Genomic DNA, 23,920 nt, shown 5'->3' with positions numbered 1-23,920 from the left:
GGATGAGTGAGAGTCTGCGGGTGAGTGCATGAGTGTGTGAGTGAGTGTGTGTGTGTGCGAATGTGCATGTGAGTGCCTGAATGAGTGTGCAAGTGAGTATGCGGGTGAGTGAGTGTGCGGGTGAGTGAGTGTGCGGGTGAGTGAGTGTTCGGGTGAGTGTGTGCGTTTGTGAGTGAGTGTGCAGGTGAGTGAGTGTGCGATTGAGTGTGCGGGTGAGTGCGTGAGCAGGTGAGTGTGCCGGTGTGTGTGTGTGCGGGTAAGCGATTGTGTGCGTGAGTGTGGGGTTGAGTGTACGGGTGGGTGAGGTGTGCGTGTGTGTGGGTGCGTGTGTGCGGGTGAGTGCGTCACTGCGTGTGCGGGTGAATGAGTGTGTGCATGTGCGGGTGAGTGTGTGTGCGTGTGAGTGAGTGTGCGGGTGAGTGAGTGTGTGCATGTGTGAATGAGTGTGTTTGTGAATGAGTGTGTGCATGTGTGAGTGAGTGTGCGGGTGAGTGAGTGTGTGCGTGTGAGTGAGTGCGTGCATGTGTGAGTGAGTGTGTGTGTGTGAGAGTGTGTGCGTGTGTGAGTGCGTGTGAGAGTGCGTGTGCGGGTGAGTGAGAGTGCGCGTGAGTGAGTGAGCGGGTGAGTGTGTGTGCGTGAGTGTGAGAGTGCGTGTGCGGGTGAGTGAGAGTGTGCGTGAGTGAGTGAGTGTGCGGGTGAGTGTGTGTGTGTGCGAGTGAGTGAGCCTGTGCGTGTGTGAGTGTGTGGGTGCGTGAGTGAGTGAGTGTGCAGGTGAGTGTGCGAGTGCTTGCGTGAGTGAGTGTGTGCGGTGTGTGTGTCAGTGTGTGTGTGAGTGTGCGGGTGAGTGTGTGTTGTGAGCGAGTACTTGTGTGTGTGAGTGTGCGGGCGAGTGAGTGTGTGCACGTGTCAGTGAGTGTGTGCGTGAGCGAGTGCGTGTGTGTGTAAGAGTGCAAGTGAGTGAGCGGGTGCACGTGTCAGTGAGTGAGTTCGTGAGTGTGTGGGTGAATGTGCGGGTGAGTGTTCGGGTGAGGGAGGTGTGCGGGTGCGGGTGAGTGGGTGTGTGTGTGCATGAGTGAGTGTGTGCGGGTGAGTGAGTGTGTACGTGAGTGAGTGAGTGTGCGGGTGAGTGAGTGTGTGAGGAAGTGTGAGGGTGTGTGTGCGAGTGAGTGAGGTGTGCGTGTGTTCGGGTGCGAGTGTGGGTGCGTGTGCGGGTGAGAGCGTCAGTGCGTGTGTGGGTGAATGTGTGTGTGCATGTGCGGGCGAGTGTGTGTGCGTGTGTGAGTGAGTGTGCGGGTGAGTGAGTGTTGTGCGTGGTGTGTGTGAGTGCGTGCATGTGTGTGAGTGAGTGTGTGAGTGAGTGCGTGTGTGAGTGCGTGTGAGTGCGTGTGAGTGCGTGTGTGAGTGCATGTGCGGGTGAGTGTGTGCGTTAGTGTGTGAGTCAGTGTGAGGATGAGTGTGTCAGTGAGAGTGTGCGTGTGTGGGTGAGTGTGTGAGTGAGTGTTCGGGTGAGTGAGTGTGCGGGTGTGAGTGTTCGGGTGAGTGAGTGTGCGGGTGCATGTGTGGGTGAGTGAGTGTCTGCGTGTGTGTGAGTGTGCGGGTGTGTGTGCGGTGTGTGAGTGTGTGTGTGAATGAGGTGTGAGTGAGTGTGTGTGTGTGAATGTGCGGGTGAGTGTGTGCGAGTGTGTGAGTGAGAGTGTGAGTGCGTGTGTGCATTAGTGTGTGAGTCAGTGTATGAGTGTATCAGTGAGAGTGTGCGTGTGTGAGTGAGTGTGCGAGTGAGTGTGCGGGTGTGAGTGTGCAGGTGAATGAGTGAGTGTGCGGGTGAGTGTGTGCATGAGTGAGTGTGTGGGTGAGTGTGCGAGTGCTTGCGTGAGTGAGTGCGGGTGAGTGCGTGTGCGGGCGAGTGAGTGTGTGCGTGTGTGAGTGAGTGTGTGTTAGTGTGTGAGTGAGTGTGAGGATGAGTGTGTTGTGAGCGAGTGCGTGTGTGAGAGTGCAGGTGTGTGTGCGGGTGAGTGAGCGTGTGCACGTGTCAGTGAGTGTGTGCGTGAGTGAGTGTGTGGGTGAATGTGCGGGTGAGTGTTCGGGTGAGTGAGCGTGCGGGTGAGTGTGCGGGTGAGTGTTCGGGTGAGTGAGCGTGCGGGTGAGTGTGTGGGTGAATGTGCGGGTGAGTGTTCGGGTGAGTGAGCGTGCGGGTGAGTGTGGGTGAGTGGGTGTGTGCGTGCATGAGTGAGTGTGTGCGGGTGAGTGAGTGTGTATGTGTGAGTGTGCGGGTGAGTGAGTGTGTGTGAGGGTGAGTGTGTGCGTGTGAGTGTGTGATTGAGTGTGTGCATGTGTGAGTGAGTGTGCGGGCGAGTGAGCGTGTGCGCGTGAGCGTGTGTGAGTGCGAGTGAGTGTGCGGGGTGAGCGTGTGTGAGTGAGTGAGTGTACGGGTGAGCGTGAGGCTGACCTGTTGGCTGCATCAACAGCCTCCTTGTTGGTGGGTGGGATGATGAAGCAGACAGACGGGACCAGGGCCTCGCTGCCCGACCCACTCACCACCTTCCAGCGACTCGGCTGGCTGTTGTTCACCAGCACGTACTCATCCCCCTTGTTCACCATGATCTGGAGCAGAGAGGCAGGGGTAAACATCACCTCTGTCCCCCACACCCCCCTCACCCTCCGCCTCTCCCCCTCACCCTCCTTCAACCCCCACACACCCTCCCATCATCTACGTCCTCTCCCTCACCATCCTCCAGTTACACTCTCCCCTTCTGCCCCCTTCTGCCCCCTCCCTCCCCCTCTGTCCCCTCCCCCTCTGCCCCCTCCCCCTCTGCCCCTCCCCCTCTGCCCCCTCCCTCCCCCACCCCCCTTCCCCGACTGCCCCCTCCTCCACGGCCCCTTTCTCCCCCTCCCCGGCCCATCTGGATGCTTTCAAGAGAGAGTTAGATAGAGATCTTAAAGATAGTGGAATCAAGGGATATGGAGAGAAGGCAGGCACGGGGTACTGATTGTGGATGATCAGCCATGATCACAGTGAATGGCGCTGCTGGCTTGAAGGGCCGAATGGCCTCTTCCTGCACCTATTGTCTATCCCCCACTGCCCTTCTCAACTGCCCCCCCCTCTTCCACCCCCCTCTGCCCCCTCCCTCCATTGCCCCCTCCCTACATGGCCCGCTCACCCCCACTGCCCCATCCCCCTCTGCCCCCTCCCTCCACTGCCCCCTCCCTCCATGGCCCCTCCCCCTCCCCTGTGGCCCCCTCACCTCCATCTGCTTGTAGTCACACACGGCGTGGAGAGGCAGCTTGCTGCGCGTGTGCTGGGCTGGGCTGCGGGGCTTGAGCTGCACGATGGTGGTTGCTCGCTTGCTCAGCCCACTCAGGTGGGCCTTGTAGTCAGACAGCTGCTCCTTCTCCCCTGAGGGCAAACACCGCATCACCACGTGTGGGGAGAGTGTGGGGAGAGTGTGGGGAGAGTGTGGAGAGAGTGTGGGGAGAGTGTGGGGAGAGTGTGGAGAGAGTGTGGGGAGAGTGTGAGGTGTGGGGAGAGTGTGGGAGAGTATGGGGTGTGGGGAGAGTGTGGGGTGTGGGGAGAGTGTGGGGTGTGGGAGAGTGTGGGGTGTGGGGAGAGTGTGGGGTGTGGGGAGAGTGTGGGGGAGAGTATGGGGTGTGGGGAGAGTGTGGGGTGTGGGGAGAGTGTGGGGTGTGGGGGAGAGTGTGGGGAGAGTGTGGGGAGAGTGTGGAGTGTGGGGAGAGTGTGGAGTGTGTGGGGAGAGTGTGGGGAGAGTGTGGGGAGAATGTGGGGAGAGTGTGGGGAGAGTGTGGAGCGAGTGTGGAGCGAGTGTGGAGCGAGTGTGGGGTGTGGGGAGAGTGTGGACAGAGTGTGGGGAGAGTGTGGGGTGTGGGGAGAGTGTGGGGAGAGTGTGGGGTGAGTGTGGGGAGAGTGTGGGGTGTGGGGAGAGTGTGGGGAGAGTGTGGGGAGAGTGTGGGGAGAATGTGGGGTGTGGGGAGAGTGTGGGGAGAGTGTGGGGAGAGTGTGGGGTGTGGGAGGATTAGTGTGGGGGGTGAGGAGAGTGTGGGGAGAGTGTGGGGTGTGGGAGGATTAGTGTGGGGTGTGGGGAGAGTGTGGGGTGTGGGAGGATTAGTGTGGGGTGTGGGGAGAGTGTGGGGAGTGTGAAGTGTGGGGAGAGTGTGGGGTGTGGGGGGTACAGTATGGGGTGTGGGGGGGGAAGAGTGTGGGGTGGGGAGTGTGTGGGGTGGGGAGTGTGTGGGGTGGGGAGTGTGTGGGGTGGGGAGTGTGTGGGGTGGGGAGTGTGTGGGGTGGGGAGTGTGTGGGGTGGGGGGTGTGTGGAGTGGGAGTGTGTGGGGGGGGAGTGTGTGGGGTGGGGGGTGTGTGGAGTGGGAGTGTGTGGGGGAGAGTGTGTGGGGGGAGAGTGTGTGGGGTGGGGAGTGTGGTGTGGGGGGAGGGTGCGCGCGAGGAGAGTGTGGGGTGGGGGGAGAGTGTGTGGGGGGGGTGTGGGGTGGAGAGTGTGTGGGGGTGGGGGGAGTATGTGGGGTGGGGGGAGTGTGTGGGGTGGGGGGAGGGGAGGCTGCGCGCGGGGAGTGTGGGGGTGGGGAGTGTGTGGGGTGGGTGTGTGTGGGGGGTAGGGTGTGGGGTGGGGGAGGGTGTGGGGTGGGGGAGGGTGTGGGGTGGGTGTGTGTGGGGGGAGTGTGTGGGGTGGGAGTGTGTGGGGTGGGAGTGTATGGGGTGGGTGTGTGTGGGGGGGAGTGTGGGGTGGGAGAGAGTGTGTGGGGGAAGGTGTGGGGTGGGGAGTGTGTGGGGTGGGGAGTGTGTGGGGTGGGGAGTGTGTGGGGGTGGAGTGGGAGTGTGTGGGGGGGGAGTGTGTGGGGTGGGGGGTGTGTGGAGTGGGAGTGTGTGGGGGGGAGAGTGTGTGGGGGGAGAGTGTGTGGGGTGGGGAGTGTGGGGTGGGGGGAGGGTGCGCGCGAGGAGAGTGTGGGGTGGGGGAGAGTGTGTGGGGGGGTTTGTGGGGTGGAGAGTGTGTGGGGTGGGGGGAGTATGTGGGGTGGGGGGAGTGTGTGGGGTGGGGGGAGGGGAGGCTGCGCGCGGGGAGTGTGGGGGTGGGAGTGTGTGGGGTGGGTGTGTGTGGGGGTAGGGTGTGGGGTGGGGGAGGGTGTGAGGTGGGTGTGTGTGGGGGGGAGTGTGTGGGGTGGGAGTGTGTGGGGTGGGAGTGTATGGGGTGGGTGTGTGTGGGGGGGGGGAGTGTGGGTGGGAGAGAGTGTGTGGGGGAAGGGTGTGGGTGTGAGAGTGTGTGGGGTGGGGGGAGGCTGCGAGCGGGGAGTGTGTGGGGTGGGGGGAGGGTGTGGGGTGGGGGGGAGGGGTGTGGGGTGGGGGGGAAGGTGTGGGATGGGGAGTGGGTGGGGTGGGGGTAGGGTGTGGGGGTGGGGGGGAAGATGTGGGGTGGGGAGTGTGTGGGGTGGGGGAGGGTGTGGGGTGGGGGAGGTTGTGGGGTGGGGGGAGGTTGTGGGGTAGGGGGAGGTTGTGGGGTAGGGGGAGGGTGTGGGGTGGAGGGAGGGTGTGGGGTGGGGGAGGTTGTGGGGGTGGGGGGAGGGTGTGGGGGTGGGGGGAGGGTGTGGGGGTGGGGGGAAGGTGTGGGGTGGGGGGAGGGTGTGGGGGTGGGGGAGTGTGTGGGGTGAGGAGTGTGTGGGGTGAGGAGTGTTGTGGGGTGGGGGGAGGGTGTGGGGTTGGGGGGAGGGTGTGGGGTGGGGGGAGGTGGGTGTGGGGTGGGGGGAGTGTGTGGGGTGGGGGGGAGGGTGTGGGGTGGGGGGTGTGTGTGGGGTGGGGGTGGGGTGTGTGTGGGGTGGGGAGTGTGTGGGGTGGGGGGGTGTGTGTGGGGTGGGGGGAGTGTGTGGGGTGGGGGGAGGTGCGCGCGGGGAGTGTGTGGGGTGGGGGAGAGTGTTGGAGGGAGCGTGCAAGGGCGGGGGGACAGTGCGGGGCAGTGTGTGCAACCTACAATGGAGTCCTGCAGCAGATCCTCCAGCCTGGTCACCGTCATGGATCGGTCACACGTGTATTTCCTCCTCATGGACTCTTGCAACTTCTTGAGGAAAGTCTCTGCATCCTTGACATCTGCAAAGTACTGGAGGCGGAGCAGAGGAAGTTACACCAGAACTATCTCCTCCCCCCCTGTTCCCCCCCTCTCCACTGACCATATTCATCACCCTTGGACATCTCTCTTCCTCCTGTTCCCTTGTTCCATAATCTGCCATCCTGCCATCCTGATCCCTCTGCCTTCTGACCAGAACAACCTTGTTCCTTCACCCAATCTTCATCTCCACATTTGATTGGTCCCCCCCCCCCGTCAACGGAAGGCTTGAGGCCCCCGACCGCTGGAGGACAAAGAAGGGAAGAGATTGATCTTTTTTTCGCCTTCCATCACAGTGAGGAATGTGAAGGAGTCACTGTGGTGGATGTTCATGTTAAAATGTATTTTGTGTGTCCTGTTGCTTTTTATTGTTATGACCATATGACAAATGTAGTTCCTTGTATGTTGTAAAACATACTTGTCTAATAAGTATTATTGTGATTGATTATAATGGTGCTTTCAAACTTTGTTAGGGCGTGCAGAATACAATACTGCAACTGGGGCTTAAACACACTCCTGTAAAGTTGCATCATGACTTCATGATTCTTGTACTCAATGCCACTACCTCTGACAGCAAGCATACCATCTGCCTTCTCCATCACACTATCTACTGTGTTGCTACTTTCAAGGAGCTATGCATTTGGACCCCAAGATTCCTCTGTACATCAAATTTGTTAAGGCTCTTGCCATTAACTATAGTTTTCCCTTACATTTGATCGAAAGGACAACACTTTACACCTGCTGAAATTAAACCCCATCTGCCATTTCTCCGCCCATCTCTGTAAGTGGTCTACATCCTACTGTATACTTTGTCGCCTTTTTTCACAGTCTCCAAACTTACTAACCAACCCGTCCAAGTCGGGTGGAGGTCCCAGCACAGATCCCAGTAGAACTTTACTGGTCACAGACCCCAGCCTGAATAACGCTTCCACCACAACCCTTTTGGTCATAGAGTGATACAGCGTGGAAAAAGGCCCTTCTGCCCAACTTGCCCACACCGGCCAACATGTCCCAGCTACACTCGTCCCAACTCCCCACGTTTGGTCCATATCCCTACAAACCTGTCCCATCCATGTATCTGTCTATTTCTTAAATGTTGGATAGTCCCAGCCACAACTACCTCCTCTGGCAGTTTGTTCCATACGCTTACTCGATCTATTCCTCTCATGATCTTATACACCTCTATAAGATCACACCACATCTTCCTGCGCTCCAAGGAATAGAGACCCAGCCAGCTCAACCTCTCCCGAAAGCTCACACCCTCTAGTCCTGGCACACACTCGTAAATCTTCTCTGTACCATTTCCAGATTGACAATATCTTTCCTATAACATGGTGGCCAGAACTGAACACAATATTCTAAATGTGGTCTCACCAACGTCTTATACAACTGCAACATGACCTCCCAACTTCTATAGTCAATACTCTGACTGATGAAGGCCAAAGTGCGAAAAGCCTACTTTACCACCCGATCTACCTGCAACTCGACCTTCAAGGAACCATGCACCTGCACTCCTAGATCCCTCTGCTCTACAACACTACCCAGAGGCCTACCATTCCTCCGCCCACCTGGCCAATCGATCAAGATCCTGCTGCAATCTTTCACAACCATCTTCACTATCTGCAAAACCACTAACTTTTGTATCATCAGCAAACTTGCTAATCTTGCCCTGTATGCTCTCATCCAAATCGTTGATGTAGATGACAAACAGTAACGGGCCCAGCACCGAACCCTGAGACACACCACGTCACAGGCCTTCAGTCCGAGAAGCAACCTTCCACCATCACCCTCTGCTTCCTTCCATGGAGCCAATTTGCTATCCATTCAGCTATCTCTCCTTGGATCCCATGCGATCTAACCTTCCAGAGCAGCCTACCATGAGTAACCCTGTCGAATGCTTTTCTTTTCTTCTTTGAATAGGCCAGTTCTGAATGCAGACTGCTGTGGATTCAATGCAACTTGATGTTCAGGATCAGCCAACCATGGAGGACTTCACCTCTTCAAACTGCTGGATGACCCAGACCTCAACCTCTCTGGCCTCTCCTGAAATATCTGTACTCTACAAATGCTAGCAGTCCCTCAAATGCTCCTCTAGTTGTTGTGTGACCCAAGGGCCCTCACCCTCATCCTCGCCCCTAACCCATCACTGTTCAACCTCGCCGATTACCCCTCACCCATCGCCATCATCATCGTCCATCACTCATCACCCTTCAACCTCACCCATCGCCCCTCGCCCATTACCCCTCGCCCATCACCCCTCGCCCATCACCCCTCGCCCATCACCCCTCGCCCATCACCCCTCGCCCATCACCCCTCGCCCATCACCCCTCACCCATCACCCCTCGCCCATCACCTATCAACCTCGCACATCGCCCCTCGCCCATCACCCCTCGCCCATCACCTATCAACCTCGCCCATCACCCCTCGCCCATCACCCCTCGCCCATTACCCCTCGCCCATCGCCCCTCGCCCATCACCCCTCGCCCATCGCCCTCGCCCATCGCCCCTCGCCCATCACCCCTCGCCCATCACCCCTCGCCCATCACCCCTCGCCCATCACCCCTCGCCCATCACCCCTCGCCCATCACCCCTCGCCCATCACCCCTCGCCCATCACCCCTCGCCCATCACCCCTCGCCCATCACCCCTCGCCCATCACCCCTCGCCCATCACCCCTCGCCCATCACCCATCGCCCCTCGCCCATCACCCCTCGCCCATCACCCATCGCCCCTCGCCCATCACCCATCACCCCTCGCCCATCGCCCCTCGCCCATCACCCCTTGCCCATCACCTATCAACCTCGCCCATCGCCCCTCGCCCCTCGCCCATCATCCTCGCCCTCCGTCCCTCACCCATCGCCCTCGCCCATCGCCCCTCGCCCATCACCCCTCGCCCATCACCCCTCGCCCATCACCCCTCGCCCATCACCCCTCGCCCATCGCCCCTCGCCCATCGCCCCTCGCCCATCGCCCCTCGCCCATCGCCCCTCGCCCATCGCCCCTCGCCCATCACCCCTCGCCCATCACCCCTCGCCCATCACCCCTCGCCCATCACCCCTCGCCCATCACCCCTCGCCCATCGCCCCTCGCCCATCGCCCCTCGCCCATCACCCCTCGCCCATCACCCCTCGCCCATCACCCCTCGCCCATCACCCCTCGCCCATCACCTATCAACCTCGCCCATCGCCCCTCGCCCATCGCCCCTCGCCCATCGCCCCTCGCCCATCATCCTCGCCCATCGCCCCTCGCCCATCATCCTCGCCCTCCGTCCCTCACCCATCGCCCTCGCCCATCGCCCTCGCCTTCACCCTTCAACCTCACCCATCCCCATCACCCCTAGCCACTCGCTCATCACCCCTCGCCCATCACCCTCGCCCATCACCCTCACCATCATCACCCTCGCCCATAACCCATCATCTTCACCTTCACCCTCCCCCTCACCCCTCACCACCCTCACCCCTCGCCGATCACCCACCCCCTCACCCCTCCCCCTCTCACGGACCTCACCCCTCGCCCATCACTCTCCTCATCCCTCACCCGTCGCCCTCCCCCTAACCCCTCCCCCCATGTCATTCGCCTGTGACACTGTTCCCACCGACTCCAGGTTGAACTGTACCTGAAAGTAGGCCGTGTTTTCCTTCAAATGCGCCTCGATGCAGCAACACAGCTGAAGGAGCCAGCTCCACTGGGTCTGCAGGGCAGCCATGAAGGCCTAACAACACAAGAGGGTGCATGAGAGAGGCTTCTCAATGACATGGGCAAGGTGGTGGGGGCCTGCAATGGCCTGCTGCAGGTAGCACTGGAGGCAGACACCGCCGTGGTGTTTAAGAGGCACATGGATGTGCAGAGAATGGAGAGATGTGGATCACAACTTTAAGGCGCAGCGGTAGAGTTGCTGCCTTACAATGCCAGAGACCCAGGTTCGATCCCGACTACGGGTGCTGTCTGTACGGGGTTGCTCAATGTGGTACATGGGATCTACATGGGGCTCAGGGAAGCTCCCTCCTGCCTCAGATCAGCCATTTACCAGTGAGATGAGCAGAGGGTTCCTCACTCCGAGGATGAATCGCTGCGGCTCTGTGTGCCAGAAGCAAGATGCAAAGATTTTGGATGGGGGGATGATGATGGGGGAGATGATGATGATGGGGGGAGATGATGATGGGGGTGATGGGGGAGATGACGGGGAGATGATGATGCAGAGATGATGATGGGGGGATGATGATGATGGGGGGAGATGATGATAATGGGGGGATGATGATTGGGGGATGATGATGTTGGGGGGGATGATGATGATGGGGGGATAATGAAGGTCGGGGGTGATGATGATGGGGGGTGATGATGATGGGGGGATGATGATGGGGGAATGATGATGGGGGGATGATGATGGGGGGATGATGATGGGGATATGATGATGGGGATATGATGATGGGGATATGATGATGGGGAGATGAGGGGGGAGATGATGAGGGGGGAGATGATGAAGGTGGGGAGATGATGGGGGGGTGATGGAGGGATGATGGGGGGATTGATGATGGGGGGATTGATGATGGGGGGATGATGATAATGGGGAGATGATGATGATGCTAGGATGATGATGATGATGGGGGGATGATGATGGGGGATGATGATGGGGGGATGATGATGATGGGAGGTGATGATGGGGAGATGGGGGGGATGATGATGGTGGGGATGATGATGAGGAGATGATGATGATGATGAGGGGGATGATGATGGGGAGATGATAATGATGGGGGGAGATGATGACGATGGGATGATGATGTGGGGATGATGATGGGGGGATGATGCTGCTGAAGGGATGATGAGGGGGTGATGATGGTGGGGTGATGATGGGGGGATGATGACGATGGGAGGATGATGACGCTGAGGGGGAGTGGGTCCTAGGGGAATGGCTCTCAAGGAAGGGAAGGGTATGAGGGAGGGAGGGAGGGAGGGAGGGAGGGAGGGAGGGAGGGAGGGAGGGAGGGAGGGAGGGAGGGAGGGAGGGAGGGAGGGAGGCAGGGAGGTTACTTACTTCAATCGTCTGCTTAGCTGGGTGACCATCTCGAAGCAACTTCTCTCCGGTGTTCTGGATGGAGTTCACCTTCTTCTCCTTGGACTCCAGCTCCTTCATCAGCCCCTGTAACACACACGGATTAGTGTAAACACGTGCGTATCAGTGTAAAGATATGCGGATTAGTGAAACACATTTGGATTAGTGTACAAGCACTATGATTACTGTACGCACGCTATCAGTGTAAACACACTCTGCTTAACGTAGATATACACAGATTCGTGTAAACGCACACAGATTCGTGTAAACTAATTTGTGTGCGTTAACAAACATGTGCACATTAGTGTAAACACACTCAGACCAGTGTAAACACATGCAGGGTAGTGTAAATACACATGGATTAATACAAAGGTAGACACAAAATTCTGGAGTAACTCAGTGGGACAGGCAGCAATTCTGGAGAGAAGGAATGGGTGATGTTTCGGGTCAAGATCCTTCTTCAGACATTAATGCAAACATGAGTGGATCAGTGTAAACACGTGTGGATTCGTGCAACACATTCTGATTGATATAAACACACTGATTAGTGTAAACACACTCAGATGAGTGTAAGTGTGCTCGGATTAGAGTATACATGCACAGGTCAGTGCCAACATGCTCAGCTTAGAGCCAACATGCTCAAATTAGTGTAAACAGATTAATGGTAACACCCAGATTGGTGTTAACACTCAGATTAGTGTTAAGACACACAGATCAGAGTTTACACAAACAGATTGGTCACACTTCCCAACAGCATACATCCGGAGCTCACACACACACACACTGGGGAGGTCACACCCATCCACTCAGATCCTATTGCTCCCTGAGCCCTCTCCTCCGACTCTCTCGCCCTTTCTCTCTCTTCTTGCCCTCTACCCCCTCTCTCCTCTGACCCTCTACCCTCCCCTCCCCTCCCCTCGCCTCTCCTCTCCGACTCTCTCCTCTCACCCATTCTTGCCCTCTCTCCTCCGACCCTCTACCCTCCCCTCCCCTCGCCTCTCCTCTCCGACTCTCTCCTCTCACCCATTCTTGCCCTCTCTCCTCCGACCCTCTACCCTCCCCTCTCCTCTCTGACTCTCTCATCTCACCCATTCTTGCCGTCTCTTCTCCAACCCTCTATCCTCTCCTCCCTCTCCTCTCTCACCGAGTAGTTGTCCTTCTTGGCGGCCACATTGGTGTTCCTCTCGCTCCAGTCATAGTTCACCTCCTCCTCCTCCTTGTCGTTCAACCACATCAACTCCTTTGTTGCCATGGAAACAAACGTGTTGAGGCTCTCCAGGTTACGCAGACGGGACTTGGAGGAGTTCTGCACAGAAAGGTCAAGGGTCAGAATGGTGGAGGGTCAGAGGTCAGGGAGTTGGATGGACATGAGCTGGTTAAGGGGAGAGGGTGAGGTCACTCCCGCGGTGTCCATCTGACCACTGGTCTCGCCGCTGGTCCGGGCCCAGGCTGCACCCCCACCCTCCCCCGTTTGACCCCCATGGTGTCTCCGGTCTGACCCCTGGTCCAACCCCCTGGTATGCCCTGCCCCTTGGTCTGGGGCCCTCTGTCTGGGCCCACTGGTCTGGGGCCCTCTGTCTGGGCCCACTGGTCTGAGCCCACTGGTCTGGGGCCCTCTGTCTGGGCCCACTAGTCTGGGCCCACTGGTCTGGGGCCCTCTGTCTGGGCCCACTGGTGTGAGCCCACTGGTCTGAGCCCACTGGTCTGGGGCCCTCGGTCTGGGCCCACTGGTGTAGGCCCCCTGGTGTGGGCCCCTCAGTCTGGGCCTGCATGTGGACACTCACCAGCAGCTTTTTTGTTTAATCAAAAATATTTATTCAAATATTAAAATAATATATACAATTCAATAAAACCAAAACAGAACCCACCACCATAATACAAGACAAACAATAAACGATTATACAACTATCTTACAATCCTTGTCAAAGACGATCCTGGAAACCCCCCAGGGTGCCCGTGGACAGCGCGTACTCCCTCTCTAACCCCACCCGGGCGCGGACGTAACCCTGGAAAAGGGGCAGGCAGCCGGCTCGGGCAGAGCCCTCTTCCGCCTGGCGCCGTGACTCGCGGATGGCCAGCTTGGCCAGGCCCAGGAGCAACCCAACAAGGACATCCTCGGCCCTGTCCACTCCCCTACGCACAGAGTGTTCAAAGAAGAGGATGGTGGGTTTGAAGTGCAAGGAGCAGCACGTTACTTACCAGCAGCTTGGCGTACTGGAGGTCCAGCTTGCTGAGGTAGTCGCAGTAGGCACTGTGACTCGCTGGCGAGAGGTGAGGCTGTAAGCAGAGACCATGTTATTTGCCAGAGGCTGACGGTGGACAGAGACCGGCCTCAACATCTCCCCTTAGGTTCACCGCCCCCTCGACCACACCTCACACACTGGTGTGGAAGGCAGTGGAAGGGCGTGTTGCATGACGTGCATGAGAATGGGTGGTGAATGTGTGCATTTGTGTGTGTACTTGTGTAGGTGATGTGTTCAGTGCTTGTGCATGTGTGCATGTGTGCTGTATGACCGTGCATGTGCCTGTGCAGAGGTATGTGCATGCATGTATGTAGTGTACACAAGCATGCATGAGTGCTTGTGCCAAACATGTGAGAGTGCATGTACATGCAAATGTGCGCATGCAACTGTTCACATGTGTCCAAATGTATGTGCGAATCATCAGGGTGTATGTGTGAATCATCAGGGTGTATGTGTGTGCATTTAAACTTGTGTATGTGCCCTATATGCATGAACGTGTGCCCGTGTGCGGGTGCACCTGTGCAGGTGCCCATGTGTGTGTGTGCCCGTGTGCACGCGTGCCCGTGTGTATGTGCCAGTGTGCATGCGTGCCCCTGTGCAGGTGCCCGTATGTGTGTGTGCCTCTGTGCAGGTCCCCGTGTGTGTGTGTGTGCCCGAGTGCCTGTGTGTGTGTGCCCATATGCGCGCGTGCCCCTGTGCAGGTGCCCGTATGTGCCCGTGTGTATGTGCCCGTGTGCCCCTGTGCAGGTGCCCGTATGTGCGCGTGTGTGTGTGTGTGTGCCCGTGTGCGGGCGTGCCTCTGTGCAGGTGTCCGTATGTGCCCGTGTGAGTGTTCCCGTGTGTGTGTGCCCGTGTGTGTGTGTGTGCCCCTGTGCAGTTGCAGGTATGTGCCCGTGTGCGTGTGTGTGTGTGCCCATGTGTGTGCCTGAGTGCCCGTGTGTGTGTGCCCGTGTGTGTGTGCCCATGTCGCGCGTGCCCCTGTGCAGGTGCCCGTATGTGCCCGTGTGTGTGTGCCCGTGTGTGCCCATGTGTGTGTGTGCCCCTGTGCAGGTATGTGCCATGTGTGTGTGTGCCCATGTGTGTGCATGCCCGTGTGTGCCCGAGTGCCCGTATGTGCCCGTGCGTGTGTGCCCGTGTGTGTGTGTGCCCGTGTGTGTGTGCCATGTCGCGCGTGCCCCTGTGCAGGTGCCCGTATGTGCCCATGTGTGTGTGCCCGTGCCTGTGTGTGCCCGTGTGTGTGTGCCCGAGTGCCCGTGTGTGTGCGTGTGTGTGTGTGCACGTGTGTGCCCGTGTGTGTGTGTGTGCCCGTGTGTGTGTGTGTGCCCGTGTGTGCCCGTGTGTGTGTGTGCCCGTGTGTGTGTGTGTGTGTGCCCGTGTGTGTGTGTGCCCGTGTGTGTGTCTGCCCGTGTGTGTGTGTGTGCCCGTGTGTGTGTGTGCCCGTGTGTGTGTCTGCCCGTGTGTGTGTGTGTGTGCACGAGTGTGTGTGTGTGTGCCCGTGTGTGTGTGTGTGCACGAGTGTGTGTGTGTGTGTGCGCCCGTGTGTGTGTGTGTGTGCCCGTGTGTGTGTGTGTGTGCCCGTGTGCGTGGTCTCACCTCATCTGCACGGGCTCTCTCGATTTTGGGCCTGAAGTCCTCGATGGCCTGGTGCAGGCCGCGGTGGCTGCCCAGCTGAGACTGGACGGTGGGCAGGTCCTCTCCCCACTCAGCCGCATCGATGACCCGCTGGTTCTCCTCCACCCACTGCACCAGGTCCTGGATGTATTGCAGCGCCGCACCGTCTGAGCCCAGCCGCACCCTGGCCTTCTGCAGCGAGGTGGTCTGCACGGCCGTCTGCGTGGCGGCCTGCACCCCCGACCTGAACCGCAGCGAGTAGTCCGTGCGAGTGGCCACCAGGAACTCATGCAGACGGAACACCCTGCCACAGTAAAAGGGTCAACAACGACAGCTCGCAGCACCCGACACAACACCCGCACGTCCCCAACACACGCACGTCCCCAACACAACACAACACAACACACGCACGTCCCCAACCCAACACAACACAACACCCGCACGCCTCCAACACAACATAACACCCGCACGCCCCCAACACAACACACGCACGTCCCCAACCCAACACAACACAACACCCGCACGCCTCCAACACAACATAACACCCGCACGCCCCCAACACAACACAACACAACACCCGCACGCCAACACAACACAACACAACACCCGCACGCCAACACAACACAACACAACACAACACAACACCCGCACGCCCCCAACACAACACAACACCCGCACGTCCCCAACACAACACAACACCCGCACGCCCCCAACACAACACAACACCCGCACGTCCCCAACACAACACAACACAACACACGCACGCCCCCAACACAACACAACACAACACACGCACGTCCCCAACCCAACACAACACAACACCCGCACGCCCCCAACACAACACAACACCCGCACGTCCCCAACACAACACAACACCCGCACGCCCCCAACACAACACAACACCCGCACGTCCCCAACACAACACAACAGAACACAACACAACACAACACAACACAACACCCGCACGTCTCCAACACAACACAACACAACACCCGCACGCCCCCAACACAACACTACACAACACCCGCACGTCCCCAACACAACACAACACAACACCCGCACGTCCCCAACACAACACAACACCCGCACGTCTCCAACACAACACAACACCCGCACGTCCCCAACACAACACAACACAACACCCGCACGTCCCCCGACACAACACAACACCCGCACGTCCACAACACAACACAACACAACACCCGCACGCCCCCAACACAACACAACACCCGCACGTCCCCCGAACACAACTCCCGCCCCGACACAACTCCCCATAACGAGCCCCAACACAACTCCCCACACGAGCCCCAACGCAACGTCGACACAACTCCCCACACGAGCCCCAACGCAACCTCGACACAACTCCCCGCATGAGGACCGACACAACAAGGCCACCCCAGTGTAACAGTGGCACAACTGTGCTGACCAGAGGCGGAAAACAATTGAGCACAACGCTGGGTGTTGACATTGCCCTCACTGTTCTCCCCATTGCCCTCCTTTCTGACCCTGTTATCCTCATTGTAAACCCCCCCATGACCCTCCCTGTTACCCCGCTACCTCACCTGCGGTACACGGCCTCAGCCTGGGAGTGGCGGCCGTCCTTCAGGGTCTGCACGTCGTTGAACAGGCTGCGGATCAGTAACTCCGCCGAGTCCAGCTCCTGCTCCAGCATCGGCCCACTCACGGACGGCTTGCCCCCCTTCACCAGCCGCACATCCTGTGGGGAGACAGTCAGTCACCACCTCACCCCGACTCTCACCCCGACTCTCACCCTACTCTCCCCCCTGACTCTACCCCCGACTCTCCCTCCCCCGACTCTGCCCCAATTCTCCCCCCCCACCCTGCACCAGGTGGACATCCTGTGGGGAAACTCCATCAGTCAATGTCAACCTCCCATCACCCCTGTCCTTGCGCATTACTCTCCCCCCTCTACATCATTCCCCATCACCCCCCCCACATCGTTCCCCATCACCCCCCCCACATCGTTCCCCATCACCCCCCCACATCGTTCCCCATCACCCCCCCCACATCGTTCCCCATCACCCCCCCCACATCGTTCCCCATCACTCTCCCCCCCATCGTTCCCCATCACCCCCCCCACATCGTTCCCCATCACTCTCCCCCCCATCGTTCCCCATCACCCCCCCCACATCATTCCCCATCACCCCCCCCCACACATCATTCCCCATCACTCTCCCCCCCACACATCATTCCCCATCACTCTCCCCCCCCCCACACATCATTCCCCATCACTCTCCCCCCCCCACACATCATTCCCCATCCTCCCCCCTCACACACATCATTCCCCATCACTCTCCCCCCCCCACACATCATTCCCCATCCTCCCCCCTCACACACATCATTCCCCATCACTCTCCCCCCCTCCCTCCCTCCCCCTCACTCCAGAGCCCCCGGTCAGTCCAGGCATCACTGCCCGCCGCCCCCGACTCACAGCTTTCAGCAAGATGTCCGCACGTTTCAGCTGCTCCTCACAGACGCTCGATTCCTGCTCGATCTTCAGGATGATCCTCTGAAACCGCTCCATCCTGCGATAGGGGGGCAAGAGTCAGCAGAGGAAGAGAAGGCAGCACGGGGAGACAGCAGGGAGACTGCATGGCTGGGTCTGTCTGCACGGGGAGACAGCGGGGAAACAGTGGGCTGGGTCTGTCTACACGGGGAGACAGTGGGCTGGGTCTGTCTACACGGGGAGACAGTGGGCTGGGTCTGTCTACACGGGGAGACAGTGGGCTGGGTCTGTCTACACAGGGAGACAGTGGGCTGGGTCTGTCTACACGGGGAGACAGTGGGCTGGGTCTGTCTACACAGGGAGACAGTGGGGAGACAGTGGGCTGGGTCTGTCTACACGGGGAGACAGTGGGGAGACAGTGGGCTGGGTCTGTCTACACGGGGAGACAGTGGGCTGGGTCTGTCTACACAGGGAGACAGTGGGGAGACAGTGGGCTGGGTCTGTCTACACGGGGAGACAGTGGGCTGGGTCTGTCTACACAGGGAGACAGTGGGGAGACAGTGGGCTGGGTCTGTCTACACGGGGAGACAGTGGGCTGGGTCTGTCTACACAGGGAGACAGTGGGGAGACAGTGGGCTGGGTCTGTCTACACGGGGAGACAGTGGGCTGGGTCTGTCTACACAGGGAGACAGTGGGGAGACAGTGGGCTGGGTCTGTCTACACAGGGAGACAGTGGGGAGACAGTGGGCTGGGTCTGTCTACACGGGGAGACAGTGGGCTGGGTCTGTCTACACAGGGAGACAGTGGGCTGGGTCTGTCTACACGGGGAGACAGTGGGCTGGGTCTGTCTACACAGGGAGACAGTGGGGAGACAGTGGGCTGGGTCTGTCTACACAGGGAGATGGTGGGCTGGGTCTGTCTACACGGGGAGACAGTGGGGAGACAGTGGGGAGACGGTGGGCTGGGTCTGTCTACACAGGGAGACGGTGGGCTGGGTCTGTCTACACGGGGAGACGGTGGGCTGGGTCTGTGTTGCATCTTCTGCGGTTGCAGGGGAAGGTACCTGGGGAGGGGATGGTTTGGGTGGGAAGGGATGAGTTAACCAGGGAGTTGTGGAGGGAACGGTCTCTGCGGAAGGTGGAAAGGGGTGGAGATGGGAAGATGTGGCTCGTGGTGGGATCCTGTTGGAGGTGGCAGAAATGTCGGAGGATTATGTGTTGTATGTGCCAGCTGATGGGGTGGAAGGTGAGGACTAGGGGGACTCTGTCTCTGTTGTGACTAGGGAGAGGGGGAGCAAGGGCGAAGCTGGGGGGTACCGAGGAGACATGAGTGGGGACCTCCTCTATGATGGGAGAGGGGAACTTCTGTTCCCTAAAGAAAGAGGACATCTCGGATGCTCTGGTATGGAACATCTCATCTTGGGTGCAGATGCGGCGTAGATGGAGGAATTGGGAGTAGGGGATAGAGTCTTTGCAGGAAGCAGGGTGGGAAGAAGTGTAGTCGAGATAGTTGTGTGAGTCAGTGGGTAATAGACGTCAGTCAATGGTCTATTTCCTGTGATGGAGACGGTGAGATCAAGGAAGGGGAGGGAGGTGTCGGAGATGCTCCAAGTGAATTTGATGGAAATTGGTGGTGAAGTTGGTGAACTCCATGAGTTCTGCATGGGTGCAGGAGGTAGCACCAATGCAGTCATCAATGTAATGGAGATAGAGTTCGGGGATAGGGCCAGTGTACGCCTGGAACAGGGATTGTTCAACGTACCCTACAAAGATGCAGGCATAGCTGGGGCCCATGCGGGTGGCCATAGCTACTCCTTGGACTTGGAGGAAGTGCGAAGAGTTGAAGGAGAAGTTGTTGTGGGCGAGGACCAGTTCCGCGAGGCGGAGGAGAGTGTTAGTAGAGGGGAATTGGCTGGTTCTGTGGTTGGGGAAGAAACGGAGGGCTTTAAGGCCTTCCTGGTGGGGGATGGAGGTGCAGAGTGACTGAATGTCCATAGTAAAGATGAGGGAGTGGGGGCTCGGAAAGCAGAGGTCATTAAAGAGACAAAGGGCATGTGATGTATCTTGGACATGGGCCGGGAGAGATTGGACCAGTGGGGATAGGATGGAGTCGAGGTGCGTGGAAATCGTTTCCGTGGGACAGGAGCAGGCAGAAACAATGGGTCTGCAGGGCAGTTGTTTGTGGATTTTGGGGAGAAGGTGAAAACGGGCTGTGCGGGGCTGGGGAAGGGTCTCGTCCTTCTCTCCACAGATGCTGCCTGCCCCGCTGAGTTACTCCAGCATTTTGTGTCTACCTTCGATTTCAACCAGCATCTGCAGTTTTATTTTCCTACACAACTGGCAGATTGAGTTAAATTCAGATAAATGTGAGGTGTTGAGTGTTGACAGGACTTCCGCAGTAATGTCAGAGCCCTGGGGAGTGCTGTAGGACAGAGAGAGACTCAGGGATGCACGTACATAGTTACATGCCAATGGTGAAACCACATTTGGAACGATATTTCACAGTTTAGTTTAGTTTAGAGATACAGCGCGGAAACATCCCTTTCAGCCCACCGGGTCTGCGCTGATCACGATCCCCGCACATTAACACTATCCTTTTCCCACTAAGGACAATTTTTAAACATTTACCAAGCCAATTAACCTACATAACTGTATGTCTTTGGAGTGGAGTTCTGGTCCTCCCAGCTGTAGGAAGGATGTTATTAAACTGGAAAGAGCGCAAAAAGATTCACAAGGAGGTGACCGGGTCTGGAGAGATTGGCGCAAGGAGGAGTTGGAAAGGCTGGGACTTGCATCCCTGGAGCGTACATGAGGGGTGACTCTACGAGAGGTGTGGAAGATCACGAGGACCACAGAGAAGATGGGTGGCCACGGCTTGAAACTAGAGGGCATAAATTGAAGATGAGACAAGAGATGTTTAGAAGAGCCCTGCGGGACACATGTTTCTGATCGAGGGAGGTGGTTATGTGGAACGAGGCCCCAGAGCAAGTGGCTGAGGGGGCTACAACCTTTCACTGACATTTGGACAGGTGCATGGATCGGAAGGTTTAGACGGCACGTAAGCCTCTGGGTCAGCATGAAGAGATGGGCCGAAAGGCCTGTTTCCATCAAATGTGGGCAAATGTGACTATCTCACGTAAGCCTCTGGGTCAGCAAGAAGAGATGGGCTGAAAGGTCTGTTTCCATGCTGTCTGACGATGACCAACCTCTCAAATTCGGTACGTAGCACTCTCTCCCTCTCCAAGATTGAAACGTGAAGCTTGCCCCACTCTTTCTCCACGTCCAAGGGGTGATAACCAGGGGCGACCTTCAGCTGGCCCTCTTGTACAGCACCCTGAAATAGCGGCACACACGAGGGGTCAACGGCATCACGACCCTGACCATTCCTTGAACACAGCATGGGGCGGTCAATGGGCAGCGAAACCCTGACCCTGAACACAGCAGAACACAGGAAAAGACAACGGCATCAAGATCCTGACCGTTACCCAAAACACCCGGGGAGTCAACGGGCATCAAAATCAAATCATTCAGAGGGGAGGTCATAAGGGATAGGAATAGAATTAGACCATTCGGCCCATCAAGTCTACTCCGCCATTCAATCATGGCTGATCTATCTCTCCCTCCTAACCCCATTTTCCTGCCTTCCCCCCATAACCTCTACTAATCAAAGAATCTATCTCTGCCCTAAATGTATCCACTGATGGCCTCCACGGCCTTCTGTGACAAACAATTCCATAGATTCACCACCCTCTGACTGAAGAAATTTCTCCTCATCTCGTTCCTAAAAGAACGTCCTTTAATTCTGAGGCTGTGACCTCTAGTCCTAGACTCTCCCACTAGTGGAAACATCCTCTCCGCATCCACTCCATCCAAACCTTTCACTATTCTCTGTACCTCAATGAGGTGCCCCCTCATTCTTCTAAACTCCAGCGAGTACAGGCCCAGTGCCAACAAATGCTCATCATAGGTTAATCCACTCATTCCTGCGATCATTCTTGTAAACCTCCTCTGGACCCTCTCCAGAGCCAGCACATCCTCCCTCAGATATGCTGCACAAAATTGCTCACAATATTCCAAATGCAGCCTTACCAGCACTTTATAGAGCCTCAGCATTACATCCCTGCTTTTGCGTACTAGCCCTCTTGAAATAAATTGAGTAAGCATTGAGTTTGCTTTCTTTACTACCGGTTCAACTTGCAAATTAACTATTTGGGAATAGAAACAGAGAAAATGGGTGCAGTAGGCCATTCAGCCCTTCCAGCCAGCACCGCCATTCAAAATGATCATGGCTGGGGGCGCAGTGTGTGTGTTTCCATGGGGTTGTGTACCACACTGCCAGTGGGTGTAGCAGGGTCGGGGACACTGACCTCCAGAGTTCGGAAGACTATCTTGCTGCGGTTTTTCTCCGCCTCTTTATTGGGCAAATCAGATTCTTTAAACTTGAGAAACTGTCTCCAGAGAACCTGTACAACGAGACAAGTGATGTTCAGTCACAGTCGCCAGAGACAGGCAGCTCCCCTCCTCCCCTACCGCTTCCTCTCCCCTCCCCTCCCCCTCCCATCTGCCCCTCCCATCCCTCTCCCCCTCCCGCCCCTCATTCTCCCCTCCCCATCTCCCCTCCCCCTCCCCTCGCATCCCTCCCCTCTCCTCCCCGGCGCCCTCCCATCCCTCTGCCATCGCCCTCCCCTCTTCCCCTCCCATCCCTCCTCCCCTCCCTCTCCCCTCCCTCCTTCCCCTCCCCCTCCCTATCTCCCCTTCACTCACTCTCCCCCCCTCCCCCTCCCTCCCCCCCTCTACCCCTCCCTCCCCTCTACCCCTCCCTCCCCTCTACCCCTCCCTCCCCTCTACCCCTCCCTCCCCTCTACCCCTCCCTCCCCTCTACCCCTCCCCCCTTTCCCTCCACTCCCATCCCTCTCCCCTCTTCCCCTCCCATCCCTCTCCCCTCCCATCCCCTCCCTCTCCCCATCTCCCCTTCACTCACTCTCCCCCTCCCTCCCCCCCATCCCTCTCCCCTCCCCCTCTCTTTCCACCCCCCTCACACCCCCCTCCCATCCCGCTCCCCCTCCTGTCCCCTCCCATCCGGCCTAACTTCCACCCCAGGCTTCTCCCTGACCGCACCCCATACCCCCCCTGCCGGCCTTTGGGCTGTCCTCCTCCTGCACTCACCTCCATCTCCTGATAGGAGGATGGGAACCTCCTCTCCTCGAACGTGCTGATGTGGTGACGGATCCACTGCAGCAGTAGTGTCACCAGCTCGTAGTATGCCTGCCACCTCAGCTCCACCTCCTGCACACAGGCAGAGACAGCGTCAGGGCACCACAGGTGTGGGCGGCAGGTGTGGGCGGCAGGCGAGGGCGGCAGGCGAGGGCGGCAGGCGAGGGCGGCAGGCGAGGGCGGCAGGTGTGGGTGGCAGGTGTGGGTGGCAGGTGAGGGTGGCAGGCGTGGGGGGCAGGCGTGGGGGCAGGCGTGGGTGGCAGGTGAGGGTGGCAGGCGAGGGTGGCAGGTGTGGGGGGCAGGTGTGGGGGGCAGGTGTGGGTGGCAGGTGAGGGTGGCAGGTCAGGGCAAAACCATCTGCCAGATGTGATGTAGATATGGTCAAGAACAAGGCATAGATGTGCAATGGATGGGAGGCAGGAGCACGTGGCCGGCGCAAAAGGAGATGTAGTGAGGAAACAGGTCAGATGTGCTGTGGGGCTGGTCAGGGTGATGGGCCAGATGTGCTGTGGGGCTGGTGTGGACGGTGGGCCAGATGTGCTGTGGGGCTGGTCAGGGTGATGGGCCAGATGTGCTGTGGGGCTGGTGTGGACGGTGGGCCAGATGTGCTGTGGGGCTGGTGTGGACGGTGGGCCAGATGTGCTGTGGGGCTGGTCAGGGTGATCGGCCAGATGTGCTGTGGGGCTGGTGTGGACGGTGGGCCAGATGTGCTGTGGGAGATGTCATTTACGTGGGTAAACGTTGCTTCACAAACAGCTGAAGCGCTGGCCATTCTCTGCAGACTCCAGAGGCTGTTTATTCCCATCCCTGGAGACCACACCCCCTCCACCACCCCACCCCCCCAGAACATCGCCCTCCCCCAGGGTACACACGTCAGCCCACCCACCCTGTCCCAGCAGCACTCACATTGGCCCGGACCCCCGACTCCACACTGGGGACCCTCGGCAGCGCATCGTAGAGTGAGGACACATAGGTGATGATCGACTTCTCATCAGGATGAGGCACGTCCACATCTACAGCACAGCAGAGAATCAGTGGCAGACCATGCGACGAGGTGGAGGGGGGGAGAGAGAGCATGGGACGGGGGGAGAGAGAGCATGGGACGGGGAGAGAGTGCGGGGGACGGGGGGAGAGAGAGCATGGGATGAGGGGGAGAGGGGGAGAGAGAGGGGGGAGAAAGAGGCGGGAGAAAGGGGGGGAGAAAGGGGGGGAAGGGGG

At 58.4% G+C, this 23,920-nt stretch overlaps 1 protein-coding gene across 1 annotated transcript in view; it reads right to left on the bottom strand.

The window, feature by feature from the left end:
- The window catches only part of LOC144607414 (plectin-like), a 69,762-nt gene extending 46,051 nt beyond the window's left edge, over positions 1-23,711 (bottom strand). The window contains exons 1-14 of the mRNA XM_078424267.1: positions 23,609-23,711; positions 22,655-22,774; positions 21,856-21,951; positions 20,695-20,822; positions 17,475-17,568; positions 16,585-16,739; positions 15,005-15,326; positions 13,368-13,445; positions 12,313-12,474; positions 11,151-11,255; positions 9,735-9,830; positions 5,988-6,113; positions 3,243-3,395; positions 2,428-2,601 (exon numbers count right to left, since the gene is read on the bottom strand). Of these exons, the coding sequence (XP_078280393.1) occupies positions 2,428-2,601; positions 3,243-3,395; positions 5,988-6,113; positions 9,735-9,830; positions 11,151-11,255; positions 12,313-12,474; positions 13,368-13,445; positions 15,005-15,326; positions 16,585-16,739; positions 17,475-17,568; positions 20,695-20,822; positions 21,856-21,951; positions 22,655-22,660 (1,695 nt within the window). The 5' untranslated portion in view covers positions 22,661-22,774; positions 23,609-23,711. The remainder of the gene's footprint in view (positions 1-2,427; positions 2,602-3,242; positions 3,396-5,987; positions 6,114-9,734; positions 9,831-11,150; positions 11,256-12,312; positions 12,475-13,367; positions 13,446-15,004; positions 15,327-16,584; positions 16,740-17,474; positions 17,569-20,694; positions 20,823-21,855; positions 21,952-22,654; positions 22,775-23,608) is intronic.
- Between the last annotated feature and the right edge of the window lie 209 nt (positions 23,712-23,920).

Source organism: Rhinoraja longicauda, chromosome 2, assembly GCF_053455715.1.
Source record: "Rhinoraja longicauda isolate Sanriku21f chromosome 2, sRhiLon1.1, whole genome shotgun sequence".
Classification (NCBI taxonomy): domain Eukaryota; kingdom Metazoa; phylum Chordata; class Chondrichthyes; order Rajiformes; family Arhynchobatidae; genus Rhinoraja; species Rhinoraja longicauda.
The sequence above is the reverse complement of the archived record's forward strand: the minus strand, read 5'-3'. Positions and strand labels throughout refer to the sequence as shown.